Source organism: Acanthopagrus latus, chromosome 15 (assembly GCF_904848185.1).
Source record: "Acanthopagrus latus isolate v.2019 chromosome 15, fAcaLat1.1, whole genome shotgun sequence".
Taxonomy (NCBI): Eukaryota; Metazoa; Chordata; class Actinopteri; order Spariformes; family Sparidae; genus Acanthopagrus; species Acanthopagrus latus.
In genome coordinates this window covers 792,829-808,427 of record NC_051053.1, presented here as the reverse complement: position 1 = coordinate 808,427, position 15,599 = coordinate 792,829, and the positions used below count along the sequence as shown (strand labels likewise).

General features: G+C 42.2%; 1 protein-coding gene across 4 annotated transcripts in view; it reads right to left on the bottom strand.

Annotated features, from left to right (window-relative positions):
• The window catches only part of hspa12a (heat shock protein 12A), a 158,755-nt gene that overhangs the window by 66,217 nt on the left and 76,939 nt on the right, over nt 1–15,599 (bottom strand). For 3 of the 4 annotated variants that reach the window (XM_037123841.1, XM_037123838.1, XM_037123842.1), the window contains 2 exons: nt 10,391–10,467; nt 9,517–9,644 (listed from right to left, as the gene is read on the bottom strand). In XM_037123841.1, the coding sequence (XP_036979736.1) occupies nt 9,517–9,644; nt 10,391–10,462 (200 nt within the window). In that variant the 5' untranslated portion in view covers nt 10,463–10,467. The remainder of the gene's footprint in view (nt 1–9,516; nt 9,645–10,390; nt 10,468–15,599) is intronic. The other variant, XM_037123839.1, reaches the window with a different exon arrangement.

The following is a 15,599-nucleotide window of genomic DNA, read 5'->3' as shown; positions in this document are numbered from 1 at the left end:
CCCATAACTCGAAATTCTAAACAATTATGTGCCTAAGCATTCATATCTGCATACAATGTGAAGACTGTCTTATAGCTGTTTATATTGGTTTGGGATGACATTAATTAGCAACTTATTGAGCTCACTTTTGTAATGAATAAGAGGCAGATTGAAGTGCTTTTCAGATTCAGAGCTGCTCCAGAAGCAGAAATGATCTCACTTGTATAGTTAAAACCTCAACAGGCAAAAATAAGGAACAGGAACTCATGCCAGGGGCTGCAAGTGGCTTTACTCATTCTTGTTATTGTAAGTGTTTAAAATTTGGATTCAGTAAACTCTCTGATTAGTAGTGATGCTGTGATGATTATTAAGTAATTCAACATATATTATGCATGCCACATATGCAAGGCCTGACTGCATGCTTTGTTATCGACAGGGTTTCTGCAGGAACTCAGCAACTCAAAAAATGACGAATGGAGTGAGTGAGTTTGTGTCAGGGTTATTATAGTTTGTAAATTTTCATTAGTTTTTATTTTAATGCAGTTTCCTTTTTATTTCAGTTTAGTTTTAATTAGTTTAACAAGTGATTACGAGTTTTAGTTTAGTTTTTATCTGGGAATTTCATTAAATTTAGTTAACTATAATAACCCTGGTGTGTGTGCATGTGTGCGTGTGACACATATACACATACACACACATGCAGACACACACACAGTTTAAAATCCAAAGCACCTGCGCTTTCAACGTTGGAGTTGAAACGAAGATGGTTTGAATGTTGCTTGACTACGAGACAGCAGAGGCAGCGCAGAGCTCAGGTTGAGCAAAACTGGATGAACTTGGACTGGGAACTGGTGTACAAAAGTGTGTGATAACAAGACCTTGCTGAAGACTTTTAAAAGCTAATTGGTGTTTTTCTCATTTTGTGTGTGACACCAGTGCTTTCAGACCAAATGTGCCCAATTTGAGAGTCCTCTTGCAGAGCGTACACTGCGCTTCAAATGCATTGTGAGGTCCAGCATTTAACCAACTGAATTCTGGTTGTTCAAGCCAACACTTGTTAAATTCACACTTTACCATAGCTATAGCAGATTACACAGTCAGAGTCTTTCTGGAACAGGCAAAGTGCACGATGATAAATTCCGACCTGGCTGTTGGCAAAATTCCATTTACATTCCAGGATACTTCAGAAAGAATTACAACACATGGAGCCAACTGTGAATGTCACTAACACATTTCCCAGAAACAAAAAAAAAAAACAAAAAAAACAGACCCAAAAAAAAGGCGACAATGGAAGTGGTAAATGAACATATTTAAGACCTAATTAAATGTAAGTTAAAGGGATATTCCGGTGTAAGTTTAATCCATGTTCTAATACACCTTGACACAGAGTACGACCCCCCCCTCGAAAGATAAAGTTTGCGGACCACTAGCTTACGTAGTTTTGACATCCTCAGGAATGACTGCACGACAACAATACACTGCAGTAAATGGGTCCAAGTATAAATCGCCATCAAAAAGCCACAAATAATGCTCAGAACAGCACCAAACTTCAGCAACATTAGAAACAGGGTCCCAGCACATATTTCAAGGCATCAAACATTTGATATCGTTGCCGGCTTTGTTGGAAGAGATAAACAAAGATAAACAAAACTCACCACCCGAGAAGCCTCCTTGTTGTGGGGAAGCCCAGCAAGTCGATTACTGAATGCAGTAGAGTCCCGGCAGTAGTGCTGCTCACTGAGCTGCGGAACTCTACTGCACTCGGTAATCGACTCACAGGGCTTCCCCACAACAAGCCTGCAGCTGGAGAGGTGAGTTTTGTTTATCTTCTCCTACAAAGCCGGCTTTACTGGAGACGAGAATCACGTCCTCAGCGTCAGTTCTCTGCCTGCAGTAGATTCGCGAATCATGAATGAATCACAGCGCAAACGTGATTCAAGTTCTGGCGTCCCTCGTTTGCGAACGACCTGCTGAGGATGTGAATCACGTTCGCAAACTTCAGTGATGGCAGCTGCTGAGAATCACGTTCGCGAATGTGAGTGACTTTTACTGTCCAGTAAAATCACTTAAGATGATGCTACACAGATGTTAGCAACACAGCGCTAATTTTAGCAGTACGGTGACTGAATGTGAATTATCTCATGTGAATGTGAATTATGTGAATTATTTCAGCACAGTACCTGAATGAGAATCACATGGCAGTTCCGTGGCTGAGCTCAACTGAACTGAGAGAGGAATGAATCAGTCCATGAAGTGATTACGTTCACTTTGTTCACTGAAAAGATCTGTTTGTTCGAACAACACGTTCGTGACCAACACAACACTAAACCAAATCTTCTTCTGCGGCCCGTGGTGCACCAAACGTCAACTCTGTCCCTTCTGGGCCACCTCAATTTCACCTTACGCATCATCCCCCAAGGGCGAGCCTTCATCTCTTACCTACCATCCATCACTTCTTCCGTCCCATCACTCTTGACCTCAATCTCCCTGGATAGCTCGAGCCTTGCCGAAATCCGTCCGTGACTCAACCTTCTCACCAATTGGAAATGAATCACTTTCTTTTACGACAACCAACCGACTCACCCACAAGACATTCATCCATACATCAATGCTGCCTCTTAGGCTGGTTTTGGGGGTTTCTACAATGGAGGATGGCCTGCAGCAGAATTGCCCCCAGAGCTCGCTAATGAATGCCAGAAGTTCAGAAACTTGGCACCTCACGCAGATACCTGCCGGTCGGACACTGACGTTCAACTCGTAAATCCTGCACTAAAACCCCTGATAAGCGACTTTCAGAGTTCCATCATAAACAGCCTATCACCTTCAACCCTCTCTTCCTACTGGACAGCTTGGAAAAGCTTCCATTACTTTCACAATTATACAACATAACCTATCCATCGTTCGATCTCATCACCTTGACTTCTTTCAGTACTTATGCCCATTCCATCACGGCAAAAACACACATCATCAAGCTTACCTTAGTGGTATCAGCCTCTTTTCCAGGCCAATATTGGCAGTTTGTTAACTTCCCTTTTTAAAGGACTCCTACGTCAAGAGCCAGCCAAAGCCCTCGCTGTCTTCCTCTTACTGCCAACCTGCTGTTAAACTGTTGTTGCCCGAACCCTCGAAGCCATGTTCTTGCTTGCTTTTCATTTTCCTCAGGTGCTCCAAATTCACCACCTCAACCATTCACGTCGACTCAAGCCACCATGCACACATTTCAGACTTGTCCCGCTTTTCAGACCATTATTTTCTATTGAAAACTAACTAAACACCAATCAATCTGGTCCGCCTACACTCGTCTTCTACTCCAAGGTCCAATCACCACTGAATCCTTTCAAAACCCTTGCTAACTTCTTGCAATTCTGCAAATCTCAGACCATAACAATAACGGATCCTCTCTTCATTTCTGAATCCGGACAAGTGGCTACTCGTTTCTCGTTCCACCATCACTTTCGCCATGTGCTCTCGTTGTCTGGTAATTTACGCGTGAAGTACTCTTGACACTCCTTCATGATCGGAGTGGCCAAATCAGCTTCCCGTAAAGGCATCCCAGAACACTTAATGCGACTCATGGGCCGCTGGTCCTCCCAAACGCATCACTGCCACATCCGTTCAGATCTCAAAGATCTCATATCCACACAATCTCATCTCAAGTGATTGGAGGTTTTTGGGGGTCCGTCGCTGCCCGGGTGTAGCGGCAGATTCTCTACAGAGCTTCCCCACAACGTACTCTAAGAGCTCGAAGAACCAAGATCTTCAACGTTTTGTTTTCTCTTTCTTTCATAATAAATTATTTTAATGCATCTTGTTGAAGGTGTGGCCCTTGCTAGTGAATTGAAGCTTATATGGCAAAGTGTCAGGGGCAGGACCACACCTTAACAGCGCCAACTTCCGATATTCCTATAAATAACCACCTGACCCTCTCCTCATCTTCGCTCTCGTATTCAGCGCCCCTCCCCCCCACCCAATTTCTCTCTCCCTGTTTCTTCTTTTCTTTCCTCCCCTTCGTAGGACCATGGGGGTCCATTGCTGCCCAGGCGCGGTGGCGGATTCTGTACAGCGCTTCCCCATAACACACTCTAAGAACTCAAAGAATCAAGATCTTCAATGTTTTGTTTTCTATTTCTTTCATAATAAATTGTTTAAACGCATCTTGTTGAAGGTGTGATCCTTGCCAGTGAAATTTTTTTCCAGCTGCCTGTAAGACATTATGAGAGTACGCAGGAGCTTCACGTAAAAAACAACCAGATCTTGCATCGCAGGCAGAGGCTGTGAGGAGTTCAGGTCGGAGTCGATTGCGAAGAAAGAGGCTAAGACTTATCAGATTAGATCTGTTTTTGAGACAATTTTTCAGGTGCATTAATAGATGTGTTGTGTCCATATGCAGTGCATCGCGTAGTACTGATTAGGGGGCCCAGCCTGAGGGGCCGAGGGAAGGCGTATGCAAGCAGACGCGTTTCCTAGGACCAGCAGTGCTAGGAACCCTAATGTAATTGTAAAGAATTTTAGGGCCTGATCAGGTAGACCTGCGAGGTCCCTATTGTTTTTCTAAGGATTATTAGGGCCCGAGCAGGGAACGTGTATTTCAAATGATTATTTTTCTTTTTCCGAAATGATCACATTTTTCACTGCCTGAACGTACCCCAAAACTCACCAAACTTGGTATATAAGTCACACCTAGCGAAAAATGTTATAATCTAGTGTCGTTCTGAATTTCCACCACTAGGTGGCGCTGTTATTAAGGAAAGTGTATTCTGGCTAATAACTCCCATATACTTTGTCGCACATTCAAAAACCTTATATCCACGCGTTAAGTTGACTGTGATGAATCTTGCGGTATAGGCTACGCCCATTTCTGCCTACCGTTTTGTTTGTTTTTTTTCGCTAGTTTGCAAAATGTCGAAAACCTACTTTTTCAAACTCCTGGCGATTTCACTGATTTGCACGAAACTTGGACCCTCCTGACAAAAAGTTACCAAAGGACTTGTAATAGAAAATTTAGTTTTTGAGTTATTAAATAATAACTACCTGCTAGAGATAAACCGATATGGTTTTTTCAGGACTGATACGATACCCATTATTAGTAGTCAAGGAGGCCGATAACCGATATTTGGAGCCGATCATTTGCAGTAAAAGGGAAAATATTGGCGTTAACATTTTGAATAATACAAACTCCAAGACTTAACTTTGAGTGTTTTTACACATAGACTGAAGTCTATCCATCTGCAATAAGGGACTTAAAAGTGAGGCCACATGCTGACATATGCTCAACTCATCATGCTTAATTTACTGCAGCATTTAGGAAGCCTGTAGTTGAATTTATTATGTAAATGTTTTATATTACCCACATGTGATAGCAGGGACACAGTCATTCAAAACTAGCCTGCTACATTACTAACAATGAATGTAACTATAGCTGAAAAAATAGCACAATAACGATAGAGACTATTCATCCCTGAACACCATGCAGTTCATGTGGGCTTTATGATGCAGTTGCATGATGTCTAAAGTCTTGAACAGCAATATTCTGCTCCTCTCTACAAGAAACTGTCAAAGACAGCTTCAGGACACAAGCATGACAGTATGTCATTTTCTGCTGCATGGAATCTCAGTCAACACAGAAAAAGATCAAGTAAAATAACTTGGTAGTTAAACAGCCATTATTGCCCTACAGTTTTATCTCAGATGGTGCTTTGCTGTCAGTTTCTGCAGCTTCTCATGTGGCTTACACAGACACACACACACACACTATTCTCCAGCCATCGCCTCAACATGCTCTACTCTCTCTCGCACACACACACATACACACACACTTCTTACTTTTATCACTATTTCCCTATCAATATTTTCTGCAACCTTGTTTCAAGTGATTAAACTGTAAAAAACACTAAATAGCCTACAGGATCTTCACTTTAATAATCAGTGTTTATCATAGGAACAGACAGCTGCCGCTGACATATTGGGCCTCACAGTAACGTTAGTAGTCGTGAATTGTACAGTTTCTACAGTCTGCTGAGCATCTACAGTGTCTACAGATTGGCTGTTACCTGCTCTGCCTGTAAACAATCAGATGGTGCTGTGGGTGGGATAATGCTGGAGACAGAGTAGGGGCAGCAGACAGAGAGGCTCCGCTGCATCATAGCCAAAATAACCCAGTTTTAAATTGATCTCTTATCGGCCGTCGGAATAAAAAAAAAGGCTGATGCCAATATGCATCAAAATGCCGGATATTGGCGCCGATAATCAGCCCAACCAATAATCGGTCGATCCGTACTACCTGCAGATTTGGTTCCAAACAGGAAGTGTTACATATCTCAACAATGGTGTGTTTGGATGACATGAAACTTAGAATAGTACTTTGACATGAGCCCTGAGGGTCTTCGCAAAGTTTTAGGTGTTGAGCACAAGGTGGCGCTCTTTAAATTTCAATATTTTATATCCCCACATGGGTTGGGTGGATTGACACAAAACTTGGTATAATCATTGCCACTGCAACTTACCAGTCCACCACTAGGTAGCGCTCTGGTGCCAGTTTAATTTTATATGTGGCCCTGTGCCCTCACCATAACACTTATGGAAATGAAATTCAAAGGGGTGGTACAGAATGTAACTCACAGGCTACAAATGACCACCAGGTGGCGCTATTTTCAATGCAGAAGCGTTTTTCGCCCATTACTCCCACATTTTTGCCTATATTTCCCACACCGTATGTCACACATTCAAACACCTTGTATCCCCATATTCCCTGAATGGAGCTGAATCACTATGCTATGGCCATGCCCACTTCCGCCTAGAAAGTTTTTTTCAAAAATTCGCAAAATCCTCCTTGGCCTCCTTTGGCCGATCTGCTTGAAACACGTAAACACTCTTCAACTCGACCTGATCTAAAGTTATCAAAAGAATTTTGCTCGGTCAAAAAATGCACAAAGTATTAACGAACAAATTTCAGTAGCTGTAAAAATGTAAAATGTTTAATATCTCGGTCAAACTTAAGGCTATTAACACTAAATTTGAGATCCTTGGTTGCCATGAGACTGGGAAGGGATGAGCCGAATTTGGCCAATTTTGTCCACTAGGGGGCACTAAAATAATGGGAAGTTTATAACTCAAACGGCTACACCGATTTTTAAGAAATTTGGTCAGTATGATGTAGGGCCAATCCTGAGGCCATATCTTGAAGGTGGTCATGGCTGGTCAATGTGGGCGTGGCTTATTGCAAGATAAATACAAACATTAATTTCAGCCAAACTATATGGTACACATAGAATAGGACACAATTCTTCCATACCAATAATTGCACATGCACTCCACTAGGTGGCGCTATAATGGATCCAATCATGTTTTTGCCTGTAACTTCCACATTTTAAATAATGCATTTGCAAACCTTATATCCATATGTTCCCTGAATAGAGCTGGGTTTTCTGACACAGAACACACCCACTTATGCTGCACATTTCATTTGCTAAATCGCCACATATGCAAAACCTACTTTTTTGAACTCCTCCTACAATTTAAGCACCATCTGCCTGAAAATTTGCACACAGAATCTCCAGATGTTTTGGGTGAAAATGTTTCAAAATAATTTTGGCACTCCAAAACATCTGCTAGTTATAACCAAACAATCTTTTTTTGCGAGCTAAAAAAACACATATTGTTTCATGTTTCATTCAAACTAATTGCTTTCAACATCAAACTTAAGTCAGTTGTTCCTGAAGTCATCCAGAGGCTCTGTGCCAAATTTGGTGCAAAGTGGCCTATACGTGGCACTATAACGGATGTAAATGCATTTTTGCCTTTAACCTCCACATTTTAAAGAACACATTCACAAACATCATATCCATGTATTTCCTGCATACAGCTGGGTTTTCTGACATAGGCCCCGCCCACTTCTGCTGCACTTTTCCTTTGTTAAGTCACCACACACTAATCAACATAAATGCATTTTTCCTTGTCACTCTCATTTTTTGTTGCAATAATAGAAATTTAATGAAACATGTGGGGTCACTCCTGAGGCCAGCCATATATTTAAGTAACGATTGGTCAAAGTGGGCATGATTTAGTACAACAAATCCAAATGTATTCAGCCTTTAGCACTTCCAGTGCACTCACCATGACAGCGAATACCGCGGCTCAGACGTTGGCCTGTGTCCTCACTTTTGCCCCCCGTTCACAACTGCTTGCAGTTCTAGTTGTCTTTATTGATTGTTTTTACAGCTGCTGGAAGCGAGACAGAGTGTGCTAGCTGTGGAGAGGTGGACCCTTGGAAGTGCGCCACCATAGACCTGATGTCTGATGATTAAGACGGAGGGGTGTCTGGATGGATTGTGCGACCTACATCCTTTTGTAGCCAGGAGCTCACCGAGCTCTGTGCCACCCTGCAGTTGAGATTAGAGGTGATTCCAAAATACAGGGCAGGGCAGGACGTCTGCAAAATGGACCGAATTCAGACAGAGGGCCAACAGTTACCTACAGCTCGAAGGTGGCAAACAGACACTTCACAGTGCTGTAGGATTTTGGGCTTCTCATGAGCTTCCCGTTTGTTGTGTGGGCAGATCTCCTTCGCTCTGTACATAGATGTGTGTTTGTGTTTATAAAGCTCTTTCTTTGAATAAACAACACCTTCCTGGCAATTTTTCATTTCCTCAATAAATTCATTCATGTACTTGACAATATCGTAATGAATGAACGAAAAACAAACAAACAAACAACCGTTTGCACGTCCGTGAGCTCCACATACGTCATGGTTCATTTCCTGTCAATATGTGGCACAGACGAACACAACGTTCACAGGCTGTAAATTGTCATTAACATTTACAGGGATGAAAATCCCACTTTTCATGCAGTGCTGGTTTGGTCATAGTGGAGAAGGTTTCATACTGCAACGGGATAAATATACCTAAAAGCTTTGACACAACTACAGAAGACCAAAGAGTCCTGACTGTCCTGGACTGTCCTTCACAGTCACCTGACCTCAACCACAGTCAACATTTATGAGGGCACTTGAAGACTAAAGGGCCAAACATTCTGTGACATCACATGAAGCTTTGACAACACTGTCATCAGCTGGGATAACGTAAGTCAGCAGGTTCTACACTAACTTGTGGACTCCATGCAGCTTGGGTGCATGCTATCATTAATGAAAAAAGGGACAAACCTAATATTAAGATATTCTGACATGGGTGGCTGTGGGTCAGAGGTAGAGCCAGCATCTTGTAATCAGAAGATCGCTGGTTCAATTCCCCTGGTCTGCATGCTGAAGTGTCCTTATACAAGATACTGAACCCCAAACTACTCCTGATGTGCTGGTCAGCATCTTGGATGGCAGCCACCTCCATCAGTGTTTTTTGTTTTTCTGTATTTTTTAATCAATAGAATGGCTCCACTGTCACTTTATTCTGCATATGCAGGGTTTTGTACTCCTTGTTTATACTGTGCAAATGGGTCACTATCAGCTAAATAACATTATGCTGATGCAGGTCCAGGCTACCCCCAAACTTCTTGTTAGTAAGTGTATGCATTGCAGTGCTGGCCCACCTCATGGTGTGAATACACTCTGGCTCCTTAGTGAAGGCATAAGCATAACCGCTGGACGTTGTGCCAAAGTCAATGGCAACAACCACATCAAAGGATGGCCCGGATGGTACCTGGTCTGTGTCATTCTGCTGTAGAAAGAGAACATACAGTTTGACAGGGTTAGGACATGTTATGGTACTGTATATATTGAGACTGGCTGATCATCTCCAAGAGGAGAGTTACACACACACACAAGCAATTTAAGCTATCATCTACAGCAACACAACACCAATTCCAGAAGAAGAACAATGGATCCACATGTTGGTAACAGTAGGGGTCATTTTATCAACTAGCATCACTACTTAACACAGACATGTTGGTACATAGCAACACTGAACAGCTTGTACTAATTCCTGCATACCTGGCACTAGATAGTGGGGGAAAAAATCATTATCTATCATCATTCACTGGTATGATAATGAGCCATTTCCTTTAAAATACACATTCCAAATGATTATGTTAAATACAGAGCTGGATAGAGAGATCCTACTCAGTCCGCCTACTATGGTCTTCTAACATGGCATGTGTATAAGATACATGACAGGGGAAACAATGACTAGCTAGTAGAAAGGGTGAAGAGCAGATGGACCAGACACTGTTTGAGTTTGTAGGGAAGGGAGGAAATTGTTTCGGTTGTATCAATAAAATATGATTCTCCAATCAAAAAGTCAAGATCAACAGAATGATATCAAAGGAAGATTATGAAAAAATCATTCTGAAAACTCATCCTAAAATTAAATCTTATAAGATTTTACATTTACAGTACTTATTATACACAAGAACAGCCTACAGGTAAAGAGCATATGAGTCCATGTCCATTAGAGAATGGAGTCACCTGAGTGTGTGAAGGAGACAGAGGGGTGATTCCAGGGTCGCCCATGCTCTTTGCTGGAGAAGGATTAGCCATTGCATCTGTAGACAAAGATGGAGAAGGATATCAATATCACAGTTCCACACTGCACCTGTTTTTTGATTGTTCAATCATTCATTTATTTATCTACTTGCTACCATCTCCCAAATGTATTCATTTTTTTCTTCTGAAAATCATCTAAAAAAAGATATTTGTTACATTATCTTTTGATGTTCTTAAAAACACCATGAGGTGAGAAAGGTGAAACATGTTATGGTATGTTGTATACTTTTTGTTTAAGTCAGTATTATTTTGGATAATGGCATGAGCTTAGTTCAGGTTCCTACCTGCTGTTAGTTTCGGATCTACTTTCGGTTCACAATTGACACAACTAGAGTCTGCCAATTATTCTCTTGGTGTTTTGATGAATAATTTGGCCTATGTAATATCAGTAAAATGTGTTTAAAAAAAAAAATATTTTGCATGCATGTTATAACATCTAACAGACCAGAGGGCAACTTCAGATTCCTTCTTTGAACGATTAATCGATCAATCCAAAACCCTGATCAACATCTGAGACTCAATTCCAACCAGTATAGCGGGTTGATTCAAATGTCATTATTTCCATCTTCATTTCTTACAACAGAATGTAAGTCTTTAGCAGTGACAAAGCCCAGCTCCGGACTACTGGCACCAAGTTACAAATACTCTTCATCTAAATGTAAATGAAACAAGTCAGAACAGGTTGGCACCAAGGGGTATTGGTCAGTTGGCTAAAAATCCTTTTGGTTTGATCATTGTAGCTGGAAAGAGGGTGTTATTAATAATCAGTCATAGGAACCAAGGCAGCTCAAAACCCCCAGAGGCTCTGCCAGGCTGCTGACCCCCATCCCTAGCAAGTCTTAGGCTGTAAATGGAAGAGAAGTTGATAAAAAAAAAGTCCTTTCCTAGTGCAGAGATGCAGACTGACAACATCTACTCCATTCAAACAGCAGAAAATGTCTGTTACACCTGGCTTTGACATTTCAATAGAATTAAAGATTGCCATCCCATTTGCTTCCATCATTTTGATTAGTGTGGCTTAATAGCCTTCACAGAAAGTGTTCTTTGAACACACACAATAATAATACTCCCTCAATGTGTCTGGCAGAATAGTCTCGCAACGGGACATCGTGTTATCCATCCCATTTTTCCGCCTCGCTCACCCTTTTCTCTTGTCCACCCCTACAGAGTGGATGAGTGGTCTGAAGACCCATAATACACTTTGCCAGGCAATTATGGCGCAGAATTGCAGACCACCTGTGGCTAGACTCCATCTAGGCTCACTCCAGCCTGTCTTTCTGCAGCCCCAGTATCCCACTTCCAAAATCACCTTTACACCCTTGAGTTTTTATTTCCCACAAAGGCCATAAAAAATCAAATCACAATTAGAGAAACTAAGTGATTGCTCTTGTAGTAAGTAATATGCCAAGTAATGCATTAGTGAGGTTTGGCTCAACCATTCATTTTTATAGCGCTAGCTCAGTTTGTTTACCTCCACATAAGATATTTCATTAGAGTTTCTAAACAGGCAGCTTGGTACCTTACATGCCAACTGTTTTTTCGCAACTTGAATTCTTTAAGTCGTACTTTACATTCAAGACAAAAATAACAAGCAATGAGTGAATACTAATGAGTATTTCAAATGCAAAATTTTACATATTACTAGTTATCTTCATTTTAAAGCTATATAAACCGCTCCAACCAAAACGGACTAAAGATGACTGAATAATGAAGGATCTTGAAATGCTTCAGGAAAACCTAAAATCATCAGTCAGAAGATTGGCTCTTTGGTGCAGTTGGGTGTCCCAACAGAACAATGATCCTGGACACTCATGAAAAGTGGTAAAGGAATTGCTGATCAGGTTAGAATTGAGGTTTTGCAATCTGGAAGCTTCACAAAGTCCTGACTTGAACCACGTACTGACTTGAACCTGCCAGTATATTGCACGCACCACAATAATACTCCCACAATGCATTGCCAATGCATTGGCACTTCAGTCACAGGCCCGCTGGAACATGCCTCACTTGTTCATCAGCAGCCCTATGGATCTACTCACCTGTGTCATCTTTCAACTACCCCTCTCCCCCAAAAAATGGCTAAATGAAAGGTGGACTTTGAGGAAAGGGGTTTTGAAGGCAGGTGAGAGGCAGCGTATATGTTTGTGGATGTAAAGGGCAAAGCTGTGTGTCTTCTGTGCGGAAACACTGTGGCTGTAATGAAAGAATACACTGTAAGAAGACACTCTGAAACGAAGCACCACAACAGATACAAGCATCTGGACATGAAACAAAGGCCCCAGAAGGTAGAAGAGTTAAAAAGAAGTCTTGTCACAGCAGTTTACAAACCCCAAATCGCAAAGCGAGGTTGCTGTTCAGGCTAGTTTTATTGTGGCAGCAGAGATTGCACAATCAGCTCGGCCCTTTATCGAAGGAGAATTTGTCAAAAGCTGCATGATGAAAGTTTGCAACAGCGTGCGCCCACAAGAAAAGCAAGCATTTTTAAATGTGAGCTTGAGCTGAAACACCTTTGTTGACCATGTATGTCAGCTTGTCACTGATCCTCAACAACAGCTTGTGGGAAAGGGACAAGATTTCATCGCATACTCCCTTGCTATGGGTGAAAGCACCAGTACTTTTCCATTTTCATCCGTGGAGTGGACTCAGGCCTATGCGTAACAGAAGAATTGTTGGGATTACAATCAGTGCATGGCACAACTACAGGGAAAGATCTCTTTGAAGAGGTATCTAGATGTATAAATGAATTTGGTTTGCCTGGGGATAAACTTGCTGGACTAACAACTGATGGAGCACCAATGATGTGTGGTCCTAAGAGTGGCTTAGGATGCACACTATAACATAAGCCATCAACTTCAGCAGAGCCAAAGGTTTAAATCAACATCAGTTCAAGTCTTTTCTAGAGGAGTTAAGTTCAGAACATGGTGACTTTCTCTACCACACAGGTGCAATAGCTAACCCAGGGAGAGATGCTGAAAAAATGTTTAGAGTTCATGGAAAAAATTGACCAAAAATGTGTTCACTGTCAACAGTTCCTTGCATCTGTTGCCAGTAGGCAATTTGACGGGGGATGAGGGGGATACCGTCCCACTTATTAGCAAAATTACAAAAAAGTATCCCCCTTGTTAACCTGCCGTCACTCTCCATCCACTAGTAGCAGATAGTGTGTTACAAATCACAAGCGGTCGCGATTAGCTCCAGCGCATAGTGAAGTCAAGCTGCGCATGGCTGTTTTGCGATCTGGCTGCCAGGTTTATTTTTGACAAAAGCCGCAACAAGTTGCACAGAGCAAATCACGCCAACAGAAAGTCAGAGACACAGGAAAGGCATAGAGCATCCGGTCATTTTTCAAAATAAAACACCCTGTAAAGACTACTGATTGTCTAAAAACGAAAAAATGACCAGATCAACAAAAAGTTTGCTATTTATGGTAGATGGTGGCTATGTTATGTTGCCAATTGTCATTTTTGTGCTGGTTTAGGGTAGCTGTTACACTTCCTGACACCAGCTATTTTACCCCCCATTGAAACACACTCTGCCGGGCAAACTGTGTCATTACACCAATTTTTAGTTACCCCAGGCATATTTTTCTGCATTATACTTTTTAAATATAAGGATTTATAACCTCATAAATCAGCCACTAAATCGATAAAGGCAAATATCAATAAGTCAGTCGGGCTCTGCTTTCTTACACAATGTTTAATCTGTGGAAGAAGGAATCAATCCAAGGAAATTTAGAGGAATTCAAGGAATTTAGACAGTAAAAAATTCCAGGGGTCATGTGGGTCATGTAACTTAAAAGAACCCTGCTTGTAGTGTATTGTGAGAAACATGAGAAAACCCTGCCTGAATAAACTCAGTCTACTGCATACAATTTAAAGGTGTATTTACTCATTACTTTAATACAGTCATAAAAAAAAAATGTGTAGTAGGGAGAGAAAGAAGATGAACTGGATAAAATGGAATTGTAGAATTAGAAATGTCACATTTATGGTCAAGGTATCCTGCAATGTCCTTTGGGAGGTGTACATAGGTGTGTTGGGGCAGGGTGGTGCTCCAATTGGACAACCCCCCTGTTAAAAATTAACAATTCACCTACTGTCTGTTGCCACAACGAGAGGTAACACAACTAATTTGACCATTTACATCATACCACACAGCTCAGTATGACAAAAAGAGGTAAGATCAGTGCAAGTTAATTGTCCACAAGACAAGAGCAGTGCAGCATAATATAAAGCGCTAAGAGCAATCCAAATCCTGCTCAGCAAAGTCATGACTCTTCTCTGTTCTGATGTCTCAGTAACGAAACAAACTCCTGACCAATGTCAGGACAGCAAAATCACTCTCCATCTTCCGCAAAAGACTCAAGACTCATTTCTGCAGACTTCACGTCTTCACAGCATGAGCACCCCGAGGCATTCGACCATGTCCGTCGTGGCATTCTGTGGGAGGTGCTCCGGGATTACAGGGTCGGAGGCCCTATGCTAAGGGCTGTACGGTCCCTGTACGACCGGAGCAGGAGCTTGGTTCACATTGCCGGCAGTAAGTCAGACCTGTTCCCGGAGCATGTTGGACTCCGGCAGGGCTGCCCTTTGTCACCGGTTCCCTTCATTATTTTTATGGACAGAACCTCTAGGCGCAGTCAGGGGCCGGAGGGGGTCTGGTTCGGGAGCCACTGGATTCCATTTCTGCTTTTTGCGGATGATGTTGTCTTGTTGGCTCCATCGAGCCAGGACCTCCTGCATGTTCTGGGGCAGTTTGCAGCCAAGTGCGAAGCAGCTGGGATGAAAAAGATCGGAAAAAGTTGGCTTGCTCCCTCCGGGTTGGGGGAGAGTTCTTGCTTCAAGTGGAGGAGGTCAAGTATCTTGGGGTATTGTTCATGAGTGAGGGAAGGTTGGAGCATAAGATTGACAGGCAGATCGGTGCAGCGGCCGCAGTAATGCGGTCATTGTATCGGTCTGTCATGGTGAAGAGAGAGCTGAGCCGAAAGGCAGGCCAGGCGATTTACTGGTCAATCTTCGTTCCTACCCCCAACTATGGTCATGAACTTTGGGTCATGACCGAAAGAATAAGATCGCGGATACGAGCGGCCGAAATAAGCTTCCTCTGCAGGGTGGCGGGGCGCTCCCTTAGAGAT